This window comes from Lepisma saccharinum, chromosome 3, assembly GCF_977018435.1.
Source record: "Lepisma saccharinum chromosome 3, izLepSacc3.1, whole genome shotgun sequence".
In the NCBI taxonomy this organism is placed as follows: domain Eukaryota; kingdom Metazoa; phylum Arthropoda; class Insecta; order Zygentoma; family Lepismatidae; genus Lepisma; species Lepisma saccharinum.
Window position 1 is genome coordinate 25,471,777 of NC_139231.1, and position 27,094 is coordinate 25,498,870.

The 27,094-nt window shown below is 41.5% G+C and overlaps 1 protein-coding gene across 2 annotated transcripts in view; it reads left to right on the forward strand.

The window, feature by feature from the left end:
• Positions 1-73: 73 nt before the first annotated feature.
• Positions 74-27,094, forward strand: part of Ncc69 (sodium chloride cotransporter 69) — a 196,174-nt gene continuing 169,153 nt past the window's right edge. For both annotated transcript variants that reach the window (XM_083118359.1, XM_083118358.1), the window contains exon 1: positions 74-611. In XM_083118359.1, coding sequence (XP_082974485.1) covers positions 189-611 — 423 coding nt within the window. In that variant the 5' untranslated portion in view covers positions 74-188. The remainder of the gene's footprint in view (positions 612-27,094) is intronic.

Genomic DNA, 27,094 nt, shown 5'->3' on the forward strand with positions numbered 1-27,094 from the left:
GCTGTGCTACACTAGCGCCAAGTAGCGGTATTGCAAAAAATTCTATAAAGCTTCCGCGCGGATCGATCGAATCATGAAATGCTCACAACCGCCGACGAGTTCGTGTGTTGAGCAAGGTCTCGTGGTGGTGATGTACATTCGTGAATAGTTTTTCAGGAATTTTAATATTAAGTTTTAAGTGAGACAGCATGGCCGATAAAGGAAGTGGAGGAGACAATAGGAGGAACTCTGCAGATACAGAAATGGGTAGTCGTAGAACTCGGTTTCAGGTAAATCGTGTTGACACCCTGTCTGCCGGCGAGGGCGATGAATTAAACGAAGTTTGTGTATCCGAAAACAAAATAGAAGATGAAGACTTCTCGGGAGATTCTATGCGCAAAACATCTGTGGCAGAAGATATTCGAGCTGACGGTACAACAGGATCTCCAACAGCCCTTATGTCACAAAATTCCGAAATGTCTAGTGGATATGATACAAAATATGCAAAGAGCTTTAGACATTTTACACGTGAAGCTCTCCCTCGACTTGACAATTATAGAAACATCATGTCCATTCAAGCAGCATACAGGCCAACTTTAGATGAACTCCACAATGCTACACTACATGAAAAGGTAAGTTACATGATTTATTATTATTATTTGTAGTAGTATTGGCAGGTGACAGGTGATAGCAATGAGGTCGAGCACGAACCGCGCTTTTCTTTTGTTTATTATTTTGAGGAACGTTTCTCCCTTTCATATGTTTAATGCTGAGGAACATTAATATTTTCCACGATTACAATTATGAAAATTAGTTAATTTTACAGTGTCGAATAGAATAAATATTATGTTTTGCACATAAAGTGCTTACATTTCTGTCTTATCAAGTTACGTAGGCTGGCCCTTTCTTTATTTTGATCTTGCCGCCGGCAACTGGTTGGCCGGCCAGTTCAATGACAGGTTCAAGTGTATTCGCACGCTGTCGAGTACAACTAACTATAGAAGATGTTATGTTGTGGTTGGTTATAGCGGAACGTGGGTCGATAACTTTCTTTGAGAAAGTTGGGTTCATCATTTCAGAATGTTGCAACGCGTTGGTAACGTTCTACTATATACGCTGTACCTATATGTTGAATTTTCTATGAAAAACTGCCCATTCACACTGTCATTTATTACAAATGTTTGTAATTCGCATGTAAGACTCTGCATTACTGGGTGTCATACATAGTTTTCCTGTAGGTTAGAATCTTTACGATGTTGATTGATAAGTGTTACTTTACGGTAGAATATTCTGCTTCAGTGAATATTTCTGGAGATTAATAAGACATACCATTTATGCAGTTGAGTCCATTATATTTCCATTGAGCCTACCTGAGCATAAAGTGAACGTAAAAATCTTCGACATTTTCGTTTTTTCATATTATTCGTCCGCTTTCGCAATTTTTTGCTTACCAGCTGACGATCGTCGAAATGAACGTTTACAGGTTCATGGCTTACTGGTGAGCGCGGTACGCTATGTAGACAGGGTTCCCAGATTCGAATCCTGGATAAACCATATTTGTTTCTTCATGTATTTCCTCTTTCATTTGTATCGTTGAAATCAACGCACAGGAAGAAACGTGGTGTAAAATAATTATAATTAAAAAAAAAAGAAAACGAGAGGATCACCATAGTCTCCGACTTGGAGGGTGGGCATTTTCTTCTCCCATATTTACATAAAGTTGACTCTACTGGAAACTTACGCACATTCGGTAGTGAATCCTTTCAGGGGTGCCAATTCCCACCCGAAAGGCCATTGGACGCATCACCCCCAAAGTCGTTCATCAACCCCCCCCCCCCCAAACAGGAATATAGTTTGCATAAACACGCAGTTATTGGTTTTTGTTTGAATGTGAACAATTTGATTTCACTTTTTAAAAATTAACTTTTAAAACTGACAGAATTTTAGAATTATCCAGTCAGTCTTAGCACAGGAACACATTCAAGCTAAACTAATCGTGCCTGAAAAAAAAGGTATGTTTACCACTGGCCGAGATGAAAATAATCAAAAGGCGCATGACATTCGAAACCTTTCATTGCATTTGAAATTAAGGGACTAAAGAAAGAAAATGCACTGCTCAGTTTCATGTTTGCTACAGGAAATAGTGTTCTAAAGAAAATGCACGGCTCAGTTTCATGTTTGCTACAGGAAATAGTGTTCTTGTGGAAGTTGTTAAATCATGAAGTAGATGCTGAACATCTAATAACCATCAATAAAAAGTCAATCAAACGAAACGATTCCCCCATTTTTGTATGAAGATATGTAGAATTGGTACGTAAACTTTGAAATTTTGTCCCCCCCCAAAAATTCCCATGACTCAGGCGCGTCATGAATCTCCCTTGTGTGCACCCCTGAGTCATTTCAATTTATTTCCATTTCCAGTGCAAAATATGGTGCGCTGCCGAAATATTATTTTTACCTTCTTCCAACAATAGTTTTTCGACATACCCTCTTATGAAATCGACGAATACTTTAGTTGAGATTTCCATATATTTACATGTGATGTTGCGTGAGGGAATGAATTTGCCACGGGCCAGTGGCGTCGCTATCGGGTGAGCAAGGATGGGCTCTAACTACAATAATTTATAGTAGAAAACAGGGCTATTTGTTGGAAACGGCCAATATATGAGTTATACATATAAATTATATATCCCTACAAGTGCAATAGCTAAAAGGATGAAACCGATTGTGACTGCAAAGATTTATAATACTCCCTCTGTCCCATAATTATAGTCCGGTATGCCAAAATGGTAGTACAGGAATGACAGACGAAGAGGCAGATGGAAAGCACAATTTGTACTGATCCTTGAGTAATAACGTTGTATGATTCATTCCCGTGTTTCATGTTCTTCTTCTGTATACACCAATGTCACAGTTTGAATATCAGGCAATTATTATGAGACAACAAACAAAGGTGTACCGAACAATAATTATGGGACAGAGGGAGTAAATAGTTTGCAGGTTTTATAAAATATTACATTAAATATTCTCCTAAGTCAGAGATAATGTTGGGGGATGGGGAGGCATGGAAGTTTCGGAGGGGGCGGAGGGGCCAATGCCATCGCTCCTTAACAACGTCCCTTGTAGTGAAGGAATCACAAAATACATTTAAGGGCCATAAAATGAGAGAAATTAAGAGAATGTAATAGAAACACATAGAGAACCAAAGGAACCACCCACCATGAATTTCGTCCAACCTTGAGTCCATTAGAATTCTCTGGCAATCTTTGGTGCACAATCAATACATCTTAGATTAATAATGAGCAAAAATTCTGGACATGTTGCTCCCACAAGCTAAATTAAATGAAGATCGAGTGGAACTTGTGGCAGGAAGCGAACTTCCTGTGAAGTAAAAGAAGGGAGGGGAAAAAAAACAACTTAAACAGGCCTTCTCGGAACACAACTCAGTCAATGTGGGCTGACATTATCTCAAATGCTTTCTTTGAAAACAATTCAGTCCAGTAACGTTTACGTCGAGTATGGTGTATAAACATTACTAGGCAAAGTGCCTATCGCTAGTTAATTAATTTTTCTCTTACACTCTACCCAGTGGCGGATACTGAATTGACACTTGGGATATGGCAGGGGGTTACTTCACCGAGTAGAGCCTGAAACGGGTAAACGAGGTATTATTCCCCTTATAGTTAATATAAATTACTGATTGAAATGAAAATATATGTGTGGAATATATACTTTTAAGTTGACATTTATTTCCAAAGGGGGCGTGGCCTTTCTTGCACCCCCCACTTCGGGACATCTATGGGCCTGACCACCAAAGCAGAGACCACCTGAAAATTCGTATTTTTAGTCCGCCCGTGAGCCCACGTAAATCATTTTCTCTGTCAACACACCTGCATAAAAGGGATAAAATAAATTTGAAATGGAAAAAAGCCTTGTAATCAAGGGGTCCCGGGTTCGATACCCGGTGGAGGCACATAGTGGTTCGGATTCCACTTTAAACTGTAGGTCCAGTCTCGATTAGCCTTACTGTGCACAAAGTGGTCTGAAACCAAACCAAGAGGAAGAAAGAGAAGTAACAGTTGGCAAAGGCAATCGTCCCTCTTCCCCTCCCCCCTCATCCTTGTGGATCTGGACTGGGCCGTACCTGCTATAAGAGATCAGTACCGTACTTGCCGGAACAGTCCCTTTTTTTTGATCCTCTGTCCAGAATTTTTTGAACGTATAACGGGACGCAAAAATGTTCCTTTTCTGTGACTATGACTTATCGGCATAGAATTACCTTCTCTACTATTACTATGAACTATGGCATTGTTGGGAAGAAATTATTTCAATGTCAACAATTCCAATTGTCTTAAAATATTGGAGTTTCTTCTCTGTTTACCTGGAACTATCCACTGAACGAATGTTTTCCTACATGAATAGTTTGTGGACATGGACGTCCGCAGGATTTTTTCCAGGGAGGGGCAAGGAAGATATTTTTTTCCAGGGAGGGGCAAGGAAGATATTTTTTTCCAGGGGGGCAACATGGCATATTTTCCCCAATAATGGTGTTCATCCCTCAAAAAACATTGCTTAAATTTGAATTTATCATGTTCGTGCAATAATTAACACACATTATTGTGATTGAAATTAAATTATATGTGTGAAATATGTAATTTTTGGTTGACTTTCGTTTTCCAGGGGGGGCCACGGCCCCCCCTTGCCCCCCCTTCCGGACGCCCATGTTTGTGGACGAGTGACAAGAACGCTCTTTTAGTACAAACTTTGAAAGCTGTGTTGATTAATAATGTGAACTTTAATCACACGTGCGTAAACTTTTACAACATGTTATTTGATAAAGAAGGATGTATTGAAGAAGATCCATTCATCGGCAAAATATCAATGAATGACTTCTAATTCTAAAATACTGCTGGATTGGAGTGCAGTGCAAGTTATTTACACAGTATTTAACTACTTTTCAAACATAAACATTCAAACGAAGCCGTTTTTATATTAAAATGTGTACATTTTGCCGTCCCGTATTTTCTTCACAAAATATTAAAAACGTCCTGTTTTGTGGTTTTAAAAATCTGGTTACCTTGGCCAACGGCATGGGATTGGCTAATAGTAGGCAAATTGTTTATCACCATGTTTTCCGCAACGTGGTATTCAAAAACTGAAACAACAAGCACGAATAAGCAGAGAACAAGTACAATTCAATTCTCTTGAAACACAGAACGAAGAAAATAGAACGGACAATTTGCATACTGTAATCTTTGCTGCTGATTGTACAAATGAGCAGTTGGTTCAGAAACTACAATGTCGAGAAAAAATGTGTGGATAATTCACTGATAAGAATTGTATAATATCAGTTAATTACAACTTACTGCAGAAAAGTAACTAAATTACAGTTACACCCAAAAGAATATAAATGAATTATCAACCTGTGGTAACAATAAATGAAAACTGGGTTTTTAAGAAGATAGGGAAAATTATAATCTAACCTTACAACAACATTGCAGTTAATTCGAAATTGTTACTTTGTTCAAAACCAACAATCATAACTTTAGAATTTTGTCGCTCTGGTGCTGACAAAAGTAACTGTCTAGGTTCATAAAAATGGAGCGGAACAATAGTTTTCTTTCTGGAGTGCTAGGTCGCACTTTTACGAGATTTTTGCGTTCCAGTCTTTATTGTCCACGTTGGCTAGTTGGATCGTTTCGATTTTTGATTGCATGTGCTGAATATGCGAATGTTGGGCTAGAGGATACGAAGGCTGAAGAAATAACATTCCCATGCAAATTTTTAGCTACCTAAACAATTTTGTCGTGTTTTGGGATTTATGCGAAATTGGACTTGTTTTTTCAAAAGTGTCTCTGCATAATCATACGTTCCATGTTCAGATTTCGATTTGATTTGATTTATTTTATTTTGCATTGGTGCCACTTTTGGCTAATCGCAAAGATGAGGATGAGTGATGATGTGATATGAAATTGATGAAGGGTCACTCACGTAGAACATCCATGCCCAGGCCAGGATTCGAAATCTGGACGCCTGGCGTCGTAGCGTGCTCTGCTAACCACTCCGCCACGGAGGCTGGCTTCGGATTTCTAGTAGGATGCTTGATTTTGGAATGATTTCTGTTACAACATAATTGTTCGACAGGGCCTGGGACATACAATATACGCTGGACCTACAACCAACATTTTTCAGGACTGAAAAAATAAGATTTCTGTTCCTTAGTCTGAAGTACAGGGCTTCCATATAATCACAATACAAACGTATATTACAATTAATAAACAATTATTTGGTACTCCCTCTGTCCCATAATTATAGTCCGGTATGCCAAAATGGTAACTTTTTATTTATGTTCTTTTGGATACTTGATCGGCCAATTTGTACTGATCCTTGAGTAATAACGTTGTATGACTCATTCCCGTGTTTCATTTTCTTCTTCTATATACACAAGTGTCACAGTTTGAATATCGGACAAGTATTTTGTGACAACAAACAAAAGTGTACCGGACAATAATTATGGGACAGAGGGAGTATTTATTTATTGTTTAATAGCAATAAGCAGAACATCTTGAAGAAATCAAGAAATATGGAAGGCTAAGAAAAGTTTATAAATTGGTGTTTCTCTTTTCATTTCCGATGTGCCACTGGTGCGACGTTTATTATATTTAATTACGAAACTGGTTGTGTTCGATATTAAAGTATTAGCAGAGCGTATAGAAGGAATAGTGTGTGCACTCCCTGAGTTGCCGTGGTCCACCGCCTAGATGGCAGTGGTGACGTTTGAGACTGCGCGGAAGATGCTCGCGTTGCTTACATAGCTAACTACATAAGAAACAAAAATGCATGTTACTTACGTTTGGAGAAGAGCTCAGCAGCTGGATAGTTTGGAGAATTTCGGAGGTGATTTTGCTGTCTTCGAGGCACTTAATTTCTTTCTTATCTCCTTGGTGCGGAAGAAAAATTGACATTTCAGATAGTGAAATACGAGTTTAGGTAGCGTACGCAGCACATGATCTTCACAGCATCCTAATTGCGAAGTTTTTACAGCAATTATATTTAAATTGTCCAAACACTCAAAAAATATATCACCCCATAAACTATTAGCACATGATAATTTCTCTGCAACAACATCTTCCACTCGTAACAGCACATCATAAACACTTTTCGATGCATAGGTAAGGTATTTACAGCTGTCACCCGATCCATAGTCTTAGACAGGGGCGCCGACTTGTCAAAATAATTGGGGGGAGGGGGGGCTCTGATCACTGAAATTAATTAATGAATGAATCATTCTCCCTTTTTTAAGTTTTGGCCTCAGTGTTCGGAATCTCATAAAAGCCCATGAATTCCTCGAAAATATCAATTTTAACAATACTCATAATTACATACTTAGTATATAATAATATGTCATGTGTTTTGCTGTCTCTGGTCATAGCCCCCCCCCCCCCCCCAAAGTTGATGGTTTAGCGGTCTCAGCCCCCAAAAGTTGATGATCTAGAACATTTCAAATGTGAATTTAAAGTTAAGTTCAGCCCCATGGAGTCGGCGGCTATGGTCTTGGATTAGCGTGATGCAGGTACGTTAGTTGGTTCCCCGTGCAGAAAAGCTGTACACAGTTTACAATGTGTCACTTTTGAAATATACCGCACTGTGTATCCTGCCAAATGATACACCAAGTATTCTTTACCAACAGTTTGTTCATTTAAGTACGGTATGTTGTTTTCCCAGTCCGGTATTTGAATTTCATCTTCAACAATGGAATTTTTTCCCTTATTTTATTTTCAGGTTGCTTCTTCACCGAAAGATTTTTATTTTCGGTTTCTCTTGCCAGAGTTCGCATTTAATTAACAAAAGACGTCAGAGGAGATTCAGTCCTGTATTCACAGTTTCCGCTCGAAAATAAAGCAAGTTTTGCTGGTACGTAAATTGATTGCACATATGTAAGTGCAGAAAATCCACAGTGGAGGGATGATCATCACAAGTGAACGACCGCAATATACCACAATGGCGTTTTAGAGGATCTTGATTAAATTTTCCTGTCAAAACGTACTTGTAATTGTTCTTCCATAAATATTCGGACACTTCTAAAGTACTTTCTAAAGTCACTCTTAAGGACTCTAGCGTTTTTTTTCTGAAGCGAAGGAATTTCGATTATCTCTAAGGACAGCATTCCATTTTATTAAAGTTGTATGTGCTTCTGATCCTTTATATATTGCCTGTGCAGGAGACATATCGAGATCTACAGCCGGGTACGAAACACGTAGGCATCTTGTAGTTTTCGCTCGCTGCTGTCTCAAACACAATAATAATGCGTTGAACACAACACAAACTAGTCACAACGGTTCAATCACAAATCTAACGACACTAAACTCAATAACGTAACAACGTTGTCATTAATAAAAGTACACAATGTTATTCTAGCACAACAAAACACAACGCTCTACATAATGCGCGGCCGCACTGCAAGCAGAAGACGCTCGTCGCAAGCGAAGGTGCTGCCAGTGTTTCGGTGGGGCACCGCTCTATTCACTTGGCTTACGGGAAGAAACCGAAGTGCGCACACTTCCTCTTCTATACGCTTTGGTATTAGTTTACCTATCCCAAGTCCCAATTTGTAATCATCACATCCAATAATATTCTCTACCATAATTCTCTTTTGTTTACCTTTTATTGAATTTGGACGCTGTTGTGAATTCACATTGTTTCACAGAAAATACATATCTTCACTTCATGAATTACTGTATTTTTATCCGGCTCGGGCTAGTTCCCTAGTTGCCTCTCTCTAGGGTTCTGTGTTCACGGAACCTATAAAAGTCCGGTAAATCAGCTTAGGAGTGAAAAGGCCATGGAAAAGTCAGGGAAGTTTGTAAAATCATTCAGAAACTTGGAGATAAGAAAACCCAGAGAAAATGAATTCTTGGATGAGACTAAAAAGACGTCACATTTGCTTCCATCGAGCGTCTTGATTATAGATATTTTGTGTAAAATTAATTTTATACTTTTCTCGCCGACCTCCGTGCCGGAGTGGTTAACACAGCGTACGCGGTCCGGGTTTGAATCCAGGGCTGGGCATGGATATACTTTGTGACTGTCCCTTCATCAATTTAATCATATCCTCATTTATCTTGTCGGCCTCCGTGGCGGAGTGGCTAGAACAGCGCACTACGACGCGGTCTCGGGTTCGAATCGTCGCCTGGGCATGTGTATTCTTTGTGAATGTCTCTTCATCAGTGTCATTGTCACGATTAGCCAAAAGTGTCAGAAAAGCGAAGTAAAATAAAGCAAATCAATCAATTAATTTTATTTTTATCTTTGTTTTTTATTTTCAACATTGAATAAGCTTCGTTCATCTGATTAGCATGCAGAACAGGAGACGTAATATTTATTGGTGTTTTTAAGCGTTATAACATGGTCTGGAAGAGTTTTTGAAAATGTATTGAATCTGGTTTTGCCATACTGAACGTGATCCCTCTTCTTAAAGTGCAACACTTACAGGGTGTTCCATAATTCTCTCCGTGATTTCGGAAGTCTGTTGCTCAGAGGCCAACTCAGCCACGGGGATAAGAGGATGTCAGGAAAGGTAGTAAATATTCAAGTTTTTAAACCACCTTACAAATGTTCGATATATGACTGACTCCCTTGGTGACTCGCAGACGTCAATTCTGTAATCTTGCCCGTACACGGTCCACAGTCGTAGGCGATAGCCCAGGCCTACCTGTTCGTTTTACGTCTGCATTTAGTGTTTTATTAAACTTGGAAACAAGGTTTAATAGTGTTACCATTCTTACTTCTACATATCAATTCTAACTCTTCCACACTTCTGCATACTAATCCCTACAGCCGTGTCCAGTTCTGTAACAATAGTCACAGTGGTAATGAAAAGGAACGGCAAACGTTCCGTGTCAATATAGTTTACTTCGAATTAAGGGGGTTAAGTTTGATTCCCAAGGAATACATATCGCCCTGTGTGTGCATAAATCAGATTTTAAAACAAGGGAGAAATATAGAGTTGATGCTTTTTTCTTCTTCAGAATTACCACAGTCTATCGTAGTTGAGTGGTTAGTGTTTTTGTCCTTGGTTTTGGTTCGATTCCTGGTGGGAGCCTTCAATATTCCGGTGTTGGCAAAGCATTGTGAGGACTAATGGGAAGCTACTCAGGCCTCGCGAAAGCCAGGCGGCGAAGGGATTCGATGAGCTAACCACGCGCCACTCTAGGAAAAAGCCGCATGGCAAGTTTTGGCCTCAAAGGCTTGCCAACCCTTCCGGAAAAGCCGGGAGTCTCCCAGAAAGGAACTCACTCTCCCGGTCTTCCGGACAAACTTTGTTATCTCCCGGAATGACGAGCTTTACTATTATTATTAATTTTTTTTTATTATTTTTCTTTTGGTATGCATTTGCCGAGCGAAGAAATTTGTTATTGCAAACCTAACAAACTTTAAAAAAAAATGTTTTGAAGACTCGTGAAAAATGAGTCATTGTTTAAAAAAGCGGGAAGTAGCAAGTTTTAAACAGATTGTTGCGCCAAAGCGTCTACACCAGTGGCGTAGCGTTATAGTACGCCCATACGCCCGGCGTTCCCAGATTTAATATTTAAAAAATGCGTAAATGCTGTAAATATAAAGTAAATCTTGACTAATTTCATATATATGTCTGACCTTCATGGCATTATAATAGCTATTTCTCGCGATCCGCTTGCAACGCTCCACTAACAACACTCGTTCTAGCATATTTTTTTTTAAATGCCTTTCCTGGCCGTACGCCGAGCAGGTTCGGCGTACAGAACCCTATATTCCTTGCTGCCTTTCTGGAGGGAAAGCTTGGATCTCTAAAGCACGCGCCCAAATGCTCTCTCTTACTCCCGCGTATGGAGCAGAGGCCTACGTAATTGGTTCACGTGACCCTTCCTGCCTTCTGAAGCAGACGACAGCGGTAGAATTTCCACCCGGTTCTTCGCGCTCGTGCCACTCGTGCTATGTGTTGCTACAATACGCAATATTGACTGACGTAACTTTACCAAACCGAAATATAGCACTTCTTAATGGACACTGCATTGTATAATTTATCGCACGAACAGCGATGTGCATTAAAAACTAAAAGATCAACACAGTTTTTGTCAAATAAGTTGCTGAAGTCCTCGTGGTAGAAGTTCAGCCTGTGGCTGCTCTACCACTTAATAATAATAAAAAAATAATAGTTTTGCGGGTTACTATTTTTTAGTTATTATGTAACTGCTTAATATTGTGTCAATGGAAATGTTTAGCATTCATTTGAAAACTCTTAACATCGAATGGTCTCTGGACAAAATTATTTTAAAATGTTTATCAACATTCTCAAGACGTAATAAACAGTGGTCTGAATTACTAATCGGCACTGTTATGTTAGTAGAGTGTACGATAGTTGGATCATCCGCCCACCTCCGTGTCAGAGTGTTTTGCACAGCGCGCCAAGACGACAGAGGCCCGTGATTCGAATCCCGGGGTGAGCACGGGTGTTCTTTGTGAGTGTCCCTTCATCAATATCATCATCACTCATATTCATATTCGCGATTAACCAAAAGTGGTAGAAAAGCGAAGTAAAATAAACCAAATCAATCATTAGTTGGATCTTTCACAACAATGACGTCTACTGTTGTCCAGAGGCTTGTGATTCAGGTAGGTTTTATAATGATTTGTGTCATGCCGAAAGGTATAAAACACCAGAGTTCGAAACATTTGTTGCATAGTGAGGCATCTAATTTTCTAGCTAAAAACTGCATGGATGATGATGCTTTATTGCAAACCCAGCTGACTTCAGGCAAATAAACAACACCTGTGGCGACTAATTCCATAAGTAAATTATTAACCAAAAAAGGGCCGACCTTTCCTTCAGACTTGGCGTTCCCACCCGAAATGCCCATGCTACGCCACTGGTCTACATGATAGCTGCAGAAACCATAAACAAAGGCATTGTTGTGTCATAGTCTCGAAACTTTCTTATATCACCCTCCACTCGATTTTGCTTTATTATATAGATTTAGTTCATATGTAGCCTATGTTACAGTGTGATTAAGTGCGTCAGAGATGAGTTTGTGTATATGTATATTGATTTTTGTTTACTTCCAAATTATGTTTACTAGGATGTTTTGATCAGGTTGAATCCATTTTGTATTCACAATAGCAAGACCACTAACAGATAACAGCCGATGTTCAGGACATTTGTCTTCCAGAACATTTTAATCTAAAGGTTTTGAAGGCTGTAAATATATCACACGGAATTCCATTTAAAGTTGGCAAGCATACTCAAAGGGCTTATAGGCCACTGCGTTCAGTTCTTAACCTCCAGACGTTTGTGTACCGTCGCTGTGTATCAACACAATTTTTAACATTGTATGTTTATCTAACGTTAATTGTACAGTCTGGGAGAGCTTAGGCATCTTGCCAACGTTTCATCTTTTTTTCTGCTGCATCTTCGCCGTTACCATCAGCTATGCTCATAGTTGCACTTCGTTCCTGTTAACTGCCTACTCCGTTTATTGACGTTGCGAATTCTTTTGTGCATGAAAGGGGGCTCCCATATCACGTACTGCGTTGGATTGGTTACACATTCTTATCGAAACAATGTTGTGACTTTCGTCACATAATGGCACGAAGCTTTATGAAAGAAATTCGCAAGCCGTTTCAGTTGTCATAAAGTTCCTTATTCTGTTTGTTGAAACAATCCGATTTTGAGGTGCAGTATAATTTATCTGGAGACATGTGAGCGAATTTTACGATGTCAATACTTGTGTATTCACATGGTAGACATAAAGCAGTGCGGGACGTTTTAAAGAAAAGGTTAGCGAGAAAAATAGAGGGATACAATAATGTGATTAAGAATACGAGGACAATCATAAGAAACAGGGGATATGAGTCATTCATGGAATATGATGAATACAAATGCGTATTACTATTACTATCCTTATTTTACCCATTTTCTTTGACACCAATAGCCTATTTCGATGCCACTTTTGGGCCTTCGCGATGGCGTAGTGGTAACACCGTTTCCTTGTAATCAAACGATCCTGGGTTCCATACCCGAGGGAGGCATATCGTGGTTCTACACTTTAAACTGTAGATGAAGTCCCGATTAGCGTATCTGTGCATAAATGAAACCTAAATCAAAACTCAAACATATTTCTTGCGACTTTCTTTTTACATAGTTGCTAATCTCGCTACCCCTAGTTGTTAATCTCGCATTTTGACCTTATTCAGTGCATTTTATGACCAGGTACTTTGAGTATCGTCATTTCCTTTCCCAGGATCGAACATGGGACCGCTTGTCTGAACTTTGATTTGGTTTATTTTACTTCGCTTTTCTTCCATTTTTTGCTAATCGCCTAGATGATAAAATCGAGAAGGCACACGCACAAAGAATACCCAATCCCAGGCTGGGATTCGAACCCAGGGCTCTTGTCGTCGTAGCGCGCTATGCTAACCACTCTGCCACGGTAGTCACACACTTGTCTGAACTTGTCAGCCTATCTATCCACAGGCGTGATCTATCGTAGACCCACGAACCCTTTCTTTATGTGCTCAATCGACCCTTCTTAAGCAGGATATTTACTTGGATGCAATAAAGCAGTTTCTTTTTTAAGGTATCCTACAAATCAGTTATATATTTCATGTTTTTCTCCATGTGTACTAAACGTGCCACTTCATTCCCGTTTATTCTTTCTCCGTGGCACCCGAACTGTCACGACTTCGCCTATGAAAATACCATAATACAACACAAAATGTTATTTTGAGCGCTGGAATGCCCCGGAAATTTTGTCACGCCAATGCCAGATTCGACATCCTGCCAAGTGACGAGCGACATAGCTCAGGTGATCGACACAGGCTTTGTGTGATCGGAATCGCGAATCTTGTCACATGCATGACCTTAACGAACCCAGAAGTTGGCTGATAATGGTAGCTCTACGCTTTTCTATTCTGATTCGTGAATTCAATAGTCTTCTGCATAAATATTTGTTGGATTCGCAGAGTGGATTCACAGAGTTTCCACTGGCCTGGAGAACCTAAATGTCAGGGAAGTCAATACATGAGTAAAAATATCATGGAATAATGAAAATACGTCCGAAAATATGGAAAAGTCAGATAAAATGAAGCGTCTTACCAGGATTTGGAAATGAACATAAATTCCACAGAGTAGGTAAAGCAAAGTTTGTCAGCTGCCTATTATTTAGAATAGTTTATTTTTATCTAGAGTAACCAAAATATTTATTTACTACCTAGGACAGTTATATCCTGTGGGTTTTGTTATATTCGCAAAATTGGTAAAGTAGTTGTGAAACTGCAATCCTTTAACGAATCTGATTCATCTGTATATTTCAGGCACTAAACTTGGAAAGTCTGAGAAGAGACATTTCATTCTATATTCTTTTCGGTGTAGTCTCTAAAAGTAAGAGTAAAGTCATAATCTAAGAGGGTGATCTCCCTTATTAGAGAAAGTAATACGGGTTTCATTAGTTCGGTTTTCGACGACAGCATTTCCTTTTGCGTTTTTTCCCTCTCAGAAGTGATATCTAAATGAACTATACACATTTTTAGACGGATCATACCAGTAAAGGAAAATTAATATCAACATTATTAATACACTTGCGCCATGTTACACGTGAATGTAAAATGAATTATCTTTTCAATGAAATTACTATAAAGTATACATTTATAAAGTACATATACATATACGATGTGCCTATCTTGGGAAATATCTTCATTCACTTGGTTGAATATACATTGATTTGTGAACCTGCGATGTTGTACTTTGCTCCTTGAGCACAGTCGTCACTGCATCTGTCCACGTGATGCAGAGCTCGCTTTTCATTGGTTGCGCTTCGAGAAATGTTCATAAACTTAGAACCGTGTCTATCTATGAAGCATTTCATAGTAATAGATATACCATAACGTTTAAACGTTACGGAAACAGTCCCGAAAATTTGAAGGATAGCGTTTGTGTTGCTGAAAATTTATTTTAATTAGAAATATCTCTTGTAGCATTTCGATACTCATATCTGCAATTTATATCAAAAACAGGATAGAAAGACGGTATTTTTAAAAAGAAAATTCGTGAAGTGTTTTAAGTAAAATCACAGTAAGTATGTACTATAGTGCAATATATAAAATTTATAAATTTAAGGAATACGTAAGAACAGTTTTGGACAGTACTCAGGAAATATGTAATTACATAAAACAGCAGACCCCTAGCAAATTGACCACATGAATGACACATGACTCAAGGGTGAAGGGTCAATCTGGCGGATATGATTTTATTATGTTTTTTCTCCTTGGTCGTATATTCTGATTATTTCGTTGTTGTTTGGAGTGAGCAAGGTCATGTGTCACATCTGGCTAAAAATATTGCAGAAACAATGCCGGTTCTTAAAGGTAACATGCTAAGTTCCCACGTAAGGTAATGAGAAGTTGCTTAGGTGCACTTAATGATCCTGTAATGACTTTTTAAAGTGCAGTGAACAAAGCATTACCAAACGGAGAATTCTGTAATGTGGGAAGGTACATTTATCCTGGTATTCGGCCGTGTTCTCAATCACTTGACATTGGTTATGTAATGGTTAAGATACTTTCGCTCATTCACAAAGAGTCCCTAGCATTACGAATCGTCTTTATAGTGCCATGCCTCGATGCTTGAGGTGGAAATGGTTAGGGAGGTTTTCTCTAACCTTGGGATTAGGTAGGTATAGTGGAACCAGAGGCAAGAGAGCCTGCGCAGACACTCGACTCCTGTGCATCGTACTCCCGCGTGGAGGGGAAGTTCAGAGTGGAACATGCTTCCTTATGGCCCGAGGTGAACCGATGGAGGGGAAGGTGCGCGGAGGCTTTTGGCCGAAGGTTCTTTTCCTTGTGGTAGCTCCATAGCCGTTCGACATTTTGATATATCGATAATGCAGAAGTCAATATCGACGGTACCGATTGAAATCGACGATGATCCTCATGAACAATCTGGTGCTTGACTTGTACGTGACGAATGAAACGACATTTTCTTGTTTTTAGTTTTTCTGTAAGGCGGGATGGTTGAGAACTAAACGGAGTAAGAGCGAATAAAGGTCTGCACAAGACCTGGAGCAGACCCGTTTGCGAGACATCGCTCCTGAAATGCCATGCAACCTGCGCAACACCCTCGCTTGAGCAGCTTGTGTGCCCACCTGCACAGATCGTTCCTGGCAGGCATTGTAGACCCGCCGGGTACCCGCAGTCTTACGATACCTAGTAGGTCTCAGTTCGTTCTTTCCATCAACTGCAGACCCCTCCCTCTGCATGACGTAGTTGCTTCGAGTAGAAACTGCACCTGGCCCACACCGTTCTGCAGTGTTGCCAACTGCAATAGATTTTCACTACTTAAAAAAGAGAACTCGAAGCTTCGTAAGCCACATCACCAATGAAATGAGATTTACGAATGTTGCTACCCCGCCCCCCACACACACATTGAAATAGGTTTTCCGTGGCACAGGATCCATAAGTATATGTCGTAAACAACCAATATACGTATATATAGTGATATAGGACAGGACTGAAACATGTCACGTTCGACGCTGAGGTCGCGAGTCGAACAACACACTGTTCTACTGCGAACACCAGGGCCGTAGCCAGCCAGGGCCATTGCCGTTACCCTCGTTTGGGGGGGGGGGGGGGCAAGTACTTGGATAAACGTGCCAACAACAACAATCACAATAATAGTAATAAAGTAGCATGAAAGGCATTATTATCCTCATAAATCACGCAAAAAGGGCACGCAAAGAGGGGGTAGAAGTCCGTTCTCACGTATTTGTGTTGAAACAGAGGATTAGAAATATTTTTTTTCAACACGTCAATTTCACATTAGCTAATAATGGAAAACAAGCACACAAACTGTTTTTGACAGAAAGAAAGTGCATGATAAATGCATTCCGAATGTACAGACATATGGCATGTAAAATTTCCATCTACAATATTTTCTTTTCACATGGAGCGACGTATTACATAATCAATTCATCCAACTCGTAACAAACCAACATTAATAGCAAATAATATCACGGGCCGCCATAGCATTCTCTGTTTTAAAACTTTTCTCACTTAGATCGTTCGGCGCTCAGGGCCGACTCCCACTACCCCTTTGCTACGGCATTGAACTTGATGAGACTGGATAATATTTTATAATATATTTCTACTTTCATAACATTTGAAATCAAGGGGTTGCAATTACCCCTCCATTCCCCCTCTGCAGGTGCCCTTGGCCGTCTGGAAGGAAAATGCAAGAAAAATATAAAAATTAATTTCATCTTGAGTACCCTTTAGCCCTGCTACTCTTAAATTCTGCTAGTCTGTTTTTTCTTGTACTTTAATGTTTGACCCCCACCCTGACCCTTCCACTAGACTTAATTTCCGTCCAAGCTTGTGAGCAATGCACCCTACCCCCTCTGGTTGCGCCACTGCGTGTCTGGTTAAGGCACCATGCAATGAAAAGCAATTAGTTTTCAGTGAGGAGATTTTTGTTTGCTCGATCATTCATTTAAATAAATGAAGCTGTAATACTGCGTGCATTTCCTGGCAATAAGATGAAAACTGCTTACGCTGAACTGAAATCGCTAAGTATATAAATTCTCCTTGGAGGAGAGAGCTCCTCCTAGGACCTCGTAGGATTTACGAGCTACGTAAGTAGGCAACACTGGCTGAAGCTGTCCACGTGGTGATGAAACACCTGGAGCGACACGCTGCCGGAGGGCTGTTTCCTTCCAGCAGGTTTTGCAGGCGCCCGGGTCTTGTTGAATGCCCAGTTACCTTGTAAGCGCAGAGCGCCTGGAAGACGAAGAACCCGGGTAAAGACGCAAGTCGACTCGTTGCCGTGGGCAGGCTAGCAGGTATACCTGTCCTCACGGGCAAGCGGGCAGTGGGTAGGTAAAATGCAGACTATGCTGGCCTCTAAGAGCGAACGACTCAATTGTATTGTACGGCTCCTATTTTCGCATAGGCATATCCACACGAATCTCTGCTTGTCTCGGTTAAAATTGCAATTGAAACTCCGGACTGAATGATATTTACTTGTATCGATATCGTCAATATTTTCGATGTCGATATTCAAACAATATCGAACTTCGATATGGACAAATCGATATCACTCTCCGTCAATTTAAAAGAAATCCATTATTTTGATTTTTATGGGTGTCGCCAGAAATATTTGTATTGGGGGTGAGGCCGTTGACATAAAAGTGATTAACAGAAATAATAATTATGTGACTTATTATAAACTACTGATAATAATAAATTATTATTTTTGTCAATTTATTATTGTAATTATACTTGGCGAGACACTTCTACTCAGTGCTCCAGACGAGTTCCATTCGGCACAGAAGTTGTTATTTACATTCCATGTAGTTAATATACCGAAGTGCACGATATTCTATATTCTATTTTGTTTTGAAAGTTATGGGGAAATTTCTTCATGAAGTTTATTGATAGCTATCGCATAGAAATCTCATTTTTGGAATTTTGAATGAGTCTTGAAATAATTTATTGGATTAAGGAGAAGAGGGACAATTACGCACCAGTTGTGCATTTATTTCAATATCGTCTGATTGGGCACTGCTATTTAAGAAAGGGATTAGTATGCAAGAGAGTATGAATTTCTCTCCGTTGTAAGTGGAAACTGTTTTTCAAGTTGATTAGTAAGCTAGTCACGCTGTTTGAAAATTATGATTAATAAGTATTTACAGAATCCCATGTATTCCTTATGGGAAATCAACTTCAAGTTACAGCTAATCATATGGGAGTTTGGACTTTTCCCACTACTATGACATAGTTCAACGTGTCCTTTTTCCGTTCATGTACTTTTCTACGTCATTGGATGTTTGATATTCCCAAGAGAACGAATAAAATAATGGTCCCATAAGCCTAATGCATTTTTCCTTGCCTCCTACGGCCATCCTGGCAGTGTTGCAAAATCGGATGTGCATAAAGGAGCTAAATTTCACCATTAATAGAGCTAAGGATGACTTTCAAGGAGCTAGATTAACGAGGGCTGCATAAAGTGCCTCCTAGGGTAATTTTAGGTCTCAGAGGGATGGGGTCGCTGCTATTACCGTTAGCTTTAAAGTGATGGCAATTTATTCTTAATTTTCACTGCCTAGATTTGGCGGCATCACCCATATCAATAATCCACTGATGGCTCATATTAAATCGAAAATAAAGGATTCCCGGATAACAATATTGTCATCTTCATCTTAGCCACGGCACTATATAAAAGTAGCTGGACAGGTAAGAGGGGTGGGTGACGCAGCCAATATAACAATATCACGTCACGTGCAACATGTACACTCATGGCAAGAGTTAGTCTTTGTGGGCCGGAGCCAGTGGTGGCATCATAGTTGGGCAGGGGGCGGGTGCCACAGACACAGCCAACGAGTGCACGAAAGAGCCAGATCTGGCTCCAAGAGAGCGAAGTTGGCAACAGTGATCGGCAGCTGCCGCAGCGAGAAAGACCAGTGGAAATTGTCCCTCTCTCCCTTAAGTCGTAGAATATATTTTATTTATGTTTTTCTTTTCAAACCTGTCTCGGTACTCTCACCAGCTTCCCTCTCTCTTTCTTTCTCTATTTCATCCTTTCATCCTATGTTTCTCTATCATTTTTGTCCCCCCCTCCTCTCTTCCTTCCTTCTGTTTCTCCTTCTGTCTACTATAAATGATTCAGGAAATTTCTATTTTACACTGTTTTGAATGGGCAGGAGGGTGAGCTACAGCGACTCCTCTGATGCGGAAAAGACGTATTTTCCACTTCTTTATCTTCATCTGTAAGATGAAGATGAAATAAAGATGAACGATGATTAGCTGAAAGGCACAAAGCACTCTCAATGCTTGGGAAAAGACTTAAGAGTTTATTATTATAAATATTTATAATAATAAACTCTTAATTTTTCCAATTTATTATTATTATATTTAGTATATCCTTGGGTAGACATACTGCTACCCGGTAGATACTTGCATGAAAGGAAAGAGTGAGGAAACGCTAGAATCTTTAGAGATGTGAGTACGGAGAAGGATGTTGAGTCGTGACAAAATGGACAGATAAGATAACAAACGAGGAAGTTCTCCGATGACTTTAGAACGTTTAGAAAAGGCAGCTTTAGATTGTATCTTCAAACCTCTCTTGTGCAGAAACAAATAAGACATTTACAAGAAGCTGGGTGGATGCGAAGTTTCGTAAATTGGAAAAGAGCTTAACATAATAGGGCAAAACAGAAGAGTTACAGGGTGGCTACTCACCGGGAATTGTGCGTAAATTATTGGCTCCGATAATTATGCGTGAATTCTGCTTGAATTTTCCTCCGTAGACGTGAAAAATTGCAACTTTTATTAATCCAAATCCTATTGAATTTATACATATTGATAAATGCCCTCAGGCGAGATTTTAACAGTTGAGTTTTTTATTTTTATCGAGGAAGGAAAATAATGTGTGAAAAATAAAACAGAATTCTCTCGATCTGTTTACATTGTTACTGTCCTTTGTAGAGCAATCTGACAGACGGAAGATTTTTGCAAGATAAGATTTCTTGAAGATGATTAGGTAGATTTGAGTTTGAAATTCTTGCACAATAACAATTTTTCGCAGGTTAGAATATATCCCATAACATTTGTGTGACGAGGTATTTCGAGTCTGAGTATGTGAAATGGCAAATGTAAACTAAGGACCTCAAATTAAATGTTTTAAATATACCGTTTAATTAAATTAAATTATAATTTTGGGGTGCATATCAGTAGTGCAAGTGGACCGGTTCACCAACCTCTTGTGGTGAGCTGAAGTGGTGAGCAGTGTTGCCAGCTCCTCACTCGAAAAAATCACCAAGGTTTTTGTTTTTGGGTCTAACCTAACCTAAAGCAAGGAGCTGGCAACCTTGCTTGAGGTATTTTTCGCAGTGTTGCCAACTCCTCACTCGAAAAAAATCACCAAGGTTTTTTTTTTGGGTCTAAGCTAACCTAAAGCAAGAAGCTGGCAACCTTGCTTGAGGCTTGGTTTACAGTGCATAAAGCAAGGTTGCCAACCCACTGGTACTTTTGCCATAGCCTTTTACAAGAAAAAAAAAGAGAAAGGGAAGAGTTAAACAACCGACAGCTTACCCACAGCCTTTTTTGCTCTAACCTAACCTAAAGCAAGAAGTTGGCAACCTTGCTTGTGCAATCAACCCGGTTGACCGCTCTCAAGTGGAGATCAGCGTTGCCAACTCCTCACTCGAAAAAAAAATCACCAAGGTTTTTTTGGTCTAACCTAACTTAAAGCAAAGAGCTGGCAATTTTGCTTGTGCAATCAACCCGGTTGACCGCCCTCAAGTGGAGATCAGCGTTGCCAACTCCTCACTCGAAAAAAAAATCACCAAGGTTTTTTTGGTCTAACCTAGCCTAAAGCAAGGAGCTGACAACTTTGCTTGTGCAATCAACCCGGTTGACCGCCCTCAAGTAAAAATCAGCGTTGCCAACTCCTCACTCGAAAAAAAAATCACCAAGGTTTTTTTGGTCTAACCTAGCCTAAAGCAAGGAGCTGACAACTTTGCTTGAGGCTTGCCTTACAGCGCATAAAGCAATTTTTGCCAACCTACACACACTAAACAAGGAGAGCCGACAACAAATATGTACTACCGTAAAAGAGAGAGAGATGGGTGGATGGTAATATAGTATGTGTGTGCGTGTGCGCGTATAATATGTAGCATTATTAACTAGAGTGTGTTGGCAATTTACTTACAACTAAAAAAAAAAAATAGAGATGCCAATTTTGCTGTAAGATGAAGAGAGAGAGAGAGATTTATGGCTGGCAAGAGTAATGAGCGAATGCGCCATATCGTAATTTTCCAACTCCGTATATCGTGACCTTTGTAAACCTCTCTCGGGGGAACATTGTAACACAAACAAACAAACAAAATAATAATGGTTGTTTTTAGGATGCCTGGCCCCTATAACCTCGCCAGGGTGCGTGGTGCCCAACCAAAAATGTAAAAGTTTTCTAATGGCTGCGGTTATAGATTACCGCACCTCTGTAGAGTTTCACGTGTTTTTTTTCTCAAACTTCTTATATATTTTTTTTAAATTTTTTTACAGGGTTTATTAAAGTACATATTTGAGGAAAACAACGCCACCCATATATAAATAAACCCCTCAAACTAACACTAATTAGAATTAGCCTGCAAAATTTTTCTCGTAAGGTATTTTTTTGTAAACACTCTACCACCAACAGATCACATATAAATAAACATACCCCCCAAAAAAATGCAATCTGAGAAAAGTTGCCCTGTGTGCAAGATAACCATATCAAGCGCACATTTTGCAAGACATTGTCGTACCTGCACACCTGGTAAGCGTGTAACCGCTAAAAAACCATGTCCCAGGTGCGGTATACCTATTACCATTAATAATTTGAAGAGGCATATAACATCATGCAAAGTTGTCGTCGAAGCACCTGTCCCCCAACCGTCGACCAGCTCGACCAAGAGGAAAGCGGAAGCCGACTCGCCACCACCCGCCAAACGCGTCAAGCCTGTGACAAAAACAAACCAGTCTGCTTTCCAGCAGTTGTTAGAGGATTTTGTCATCACTTCGGAGGGCTCATGCGACGTGCGTAGCTTTTTGGAGAACGTGCGAGCCGAAATCATTTCCATCCTCAGCGATGCGCTTGCAATGCACTCCACCAAATTCTACGCATCGCTACGTTGCCAGTACAAGAAACCGTCCGACCAAATTTACAGCTTCTGCCACAACACCAAGGCGAAGACGCTGCATCTGGCGGATGTCGACAACCTCGAGGTCATCTACAACCAGTTTACCGATGAGCTGGTGGCGAAACAGGAAGAACATCAAGCTAAAGGCTCGGGGGGTTCGCTGTGTGGCGAGCCTCACGAACTGTGCGTCAAACTTTGCAAGTTCGTACCTCTCTCCGCCTCCAGCTACGTCCCCTTACCACCTACCATTGCGGCAAAAAGGGCCGTCCTGAACATTCAGAACAGTGACGCCAAGTGCTTTCTCTGGTCAGTGCTTGCAGCATTACACCCTGTCCACTGGAAAAACCAACCACACCGAGTTAACCACTACCTACCCTATGAGGCAGAGCTGGAAGTTGCGATGGCTGGGATCGACTACCCGGTAGAGGTCACGGACATTCGAAAGTTTGAGGCTCGTGCGCGGCTGGCCATCAACGTTTACGGTCTCACTGACGAAAATGCGGTGTACCCTATCCGGGTGAGTGACGTAAACAACAATGATGCTCGGGAAATCCATCTCCTACTTATCAAGGACGAGACCAATCACCACTACACCCTCATCCGTTCCCTCTCTAGACTTGTTTCGAGCCAGCGGAGCAGTGATAGTCACCACGTCGAGGTGTGTCGAAGGTGCTTGTCAACTTTTGATAATCGAGAACAGCAGGACTACCAGCGCATCAGAGGTCCCAACATCGCTGCAGAGAAGCTTGCCAGCCATAAGATCTACTGCAATGCCAACGAGCCTGGTGTGGCAGTCTTGCCCAAACCTGGCACCGTGGAGCGTTTCCACATGCACGGTGCTATGGTGGAGCACCCCGCTATCATCATCGCGGATTTCGAGGCCTTCCTCAAACCCCTGTCCACTTGCGATCCTGACCCTGAAGTTTCTTCCACCACCCCTTACCAACTCCACGAGGCCTCGAGTTATGCCTACGTTGTGGTGCGACGTGACCAGCACATCGCCCCCGAGCCCTACGTGTACCGTGGTCCCGACGCAGCCAAACACTTCCTCGAGAGGATGGTTGTCGAGGCCAACGAGATAGGGAAGGTACTGTTGGCCCCCAAGTCTATGCTCCCACTGTCTCCCGACGATCAGCGTAGACACGACGAGGCCATCGCTTGCCCTGTCTGCGTCAAGGAGTACACCGCCAACAACCGTAAAGTCCAACACCATGATCACTTTAACGGTAGGTATGTTGGTCCATGGTGCAACGGATGCAACCTCATGGCCCGGGACCCGCGATTTATCCCTGTGTTTTTTCACAATGGCTCGGGATACGACTTCCACCACCTCGTCAAGCATCTTGGGTACGACGACATGCGAATTAACGTCCTGGCGCAGAACGAGGAGCGTTACATTAGCTTGAGCAAGTGGGTGCGAATTTCAGGATCACACTCTACCGTCGAGCTTCGCTTCCTCGACTCCCTGAGGTTCCTCCCGGCCAGCCTCGATGCTCTTGCAGGGAAGCTTAGCGACGAACAAATGTTCATTACCTCCGAAAACTTTCCGAACTTGGACGCCGGCCTCTTCAAGCGTAAGGGGGTCTATCCCTACGAATACATCACAGACCCTTCCAAGTTCGCGGAGACGTCGCTACCTCCCCAGGCGAAGTTCTACAGTCAGCTACGCGGCTCGAACATCACCGACGAAGAATATCACCATGCCCAGTCCATGTGGCGCGAGCTGGGCTGTCGAACTCTCGGGGAATACCACGACGCCTACCTCAGACTTGATGTGACGCTCCTCGCCGACGTGTTCCAGACGTTCCGTGCGACCGCCATGAAGATCTACCAGCTGGACCCTGCCTACTTCTACAGTCTCCCCGGACTGGCGTGGTCAGCCATGTTTCTGGTGACGAAGATCAAGCTGGAGCTTCTTTCGAACGTGGACATGATGCTGTTTGTGGAACGCGCCGTGCGGGGTGGAATGGTCCAGGTGTCGCAGCGACACTCGCGCGCCAACAATCACCACATGGCCACCGGCTACAACCCCTCACAACCGTCCAGCTACATCATGTACACGGACGTCAATAACCTCTACGGACACTCCATGATGCAGCCACTCCCTTTTAGAGGCTTCGAGTGGGCTGACCCTTCCAACTTCGACGTCGAAAGCTTCGACGATTCGGAACATGGGTTCTTCGCCGAGGTGGATCTTGAGTTCTCCGAGAAGCTGCAGGATTTGTTCTGCGATCTTCCCCCTGCACCCGAGTTCAAGTGTCCACCCGATTCCAACCAGAAGAAGCTCGTCATGGATTTCGAGCCCAAAGAGCGTTATGTCCTGCACTACCAGAATCTCCGGTGGTTGATGCAGCGAGGGGTCACGGTCTGCGCAGTTCACCGCATCCTCAAGTTCGAGCATTCTCCATGGTTGAAGCCATATATTGAAGTCAACACCAAACACCGCACTGCAGCCACGTCCGAGCTTGATAAGGATTTCTTCAAGCTTATGAACAATGCGGTGTTTGGCAAAACTATGGAGAATGTACGGAATCGCATGGACATAAAATTGGTAACGAGGAAAGCACAATGTCGCAGGCTCGTAGCAAACCCGTTATTCAAATCGAGGACCATTTATAACGAACAGCTTGCTCTGGTGCATATGAGGAAGAGTGAGGTGAGGCTCGACAAGCCAATTTATGTTGGTGCCTCAGTATTAGACCTGAGCAAGCTGCACATGTTTCAAACATATTATGGGATACTACGCCAGCACTATAACGACAATATTAGCCTACTCTACACGGACACGGACAGCTTGGTGTACCACGTTCGCACGGACGATGCGTACGGGGATATAGCCACAGCTCCATCTTTGGTTAACCTCTTCGACACCTCGGGCTATACCCAGCCGAACCAGTACGGCATCCTGCCCCGAAACAAAAAAGTGCCTGGCAAACTCAAAGACGAGAAGGACGGTGATGTAATTCTCGAGTTTGCAGGTCTTCGCGCCAAGGCCTATGCCATCAAAGCCGAGGGCAGCGTTACCAAGAAGGCCAAGGGTGTCGGCAGACAGGTGGTTCGGGAGCATCTCGCATTCGAGGACTTTGTCGATTGCCTCAAGACCAGGTCGTCGGTTCTAAGAGAAGAACAGCGCATCCAGAGCGTCGACCATATCATCACCACAAACAAAGTTAGAAAAATTGCCCTGGATCCCAACGACGATAAGAGGTGCGTCCTCGAGTGTGGTATTCACACATTGCCGTGGGGGCACTATCGCTTAGCAGAAAGCAAAACCTGCAACATATGTCCATCTTCAACAGAAGATTCATAAAAACAAAACAAAACAAAAAAAAAACACTTTGACTGTCATTACAAAAAAAAACTATGACCGTATTCTTAAATAACCAGCATGCCTATGAATTTGTTCGGTTTCAAAAAACAGATCATTATGGAAACCATACCAGATCATGAAGTCTTACCTTCCGTGTTACCTAAACTCAACGGTCTGTTGATCATTCACCTCAACAGCATTTGGACGAAACTGAATGACGATGTGGGCAAGATGTTTTATGTTTTTAATAACAATTTACATTTCTACGAAATTCCGATCGACGGGAAACTTCAAATCACCGTGAATCCGGAAAACGCAGGCGAAATCAAAATTTCTACCGGCAAGAACATTTTTCGAATTAAGCACGACAAGATGCTTTCTAACATTACGTACGATGTTTCCGCAGGAGATTACCTGTACGTGGAACTCCTCGGAGATTACGACAAACTTATTCCTCTCTTCGTAGAATTACGAATCGTCTATCCTATTATAAATAACCGTTAACCAAAAATGCCTAACGACATTTTCGGCAACACCAAGCGTGTAGACCACGCAGAAGAGATTCTCATGTTGGACATTCGAGTTAAGAAGTTGAGGACCGATTTGATCGCTTTGCAGGAAACCTTAAACAAAAGTTTAGAGTCGGAAATCGCTACGCTCCAAACGCAATGTCTCGACCCCATTCTGAAAATCGATTCCGAACTGAAAACGCTGATAAAAAATTATGTCGACGTACCTTCTTACGACAGCGTTCAAAATATACAGTTGAGCGTGGATTCGCTTCAAAATGATTTGGCCAAATTACAGCAATTTCAATCGAAAAATGAAGATTTGGAAAAATTGAAACTCGAAATCGAAGAACGAACTTCCGCAATAGAAAAGAATTTCTCTGAACTTCAAACCGCCGTGAACGATATAGACGCAGAACGCTTGCATGTCGTCGTTTCCAAATTACAAGAAGAATTCACCAGCACGTTGGAAGAAATTAAATCCAAGTTGCAGACTTTGGAAGATACAATGACGAACCTACCATCGTCGGACGAACTGCAGGTCATCGGTAAAAGCGTCGCGAACATAAAAATTCAATTGGAGGCGTATCGAG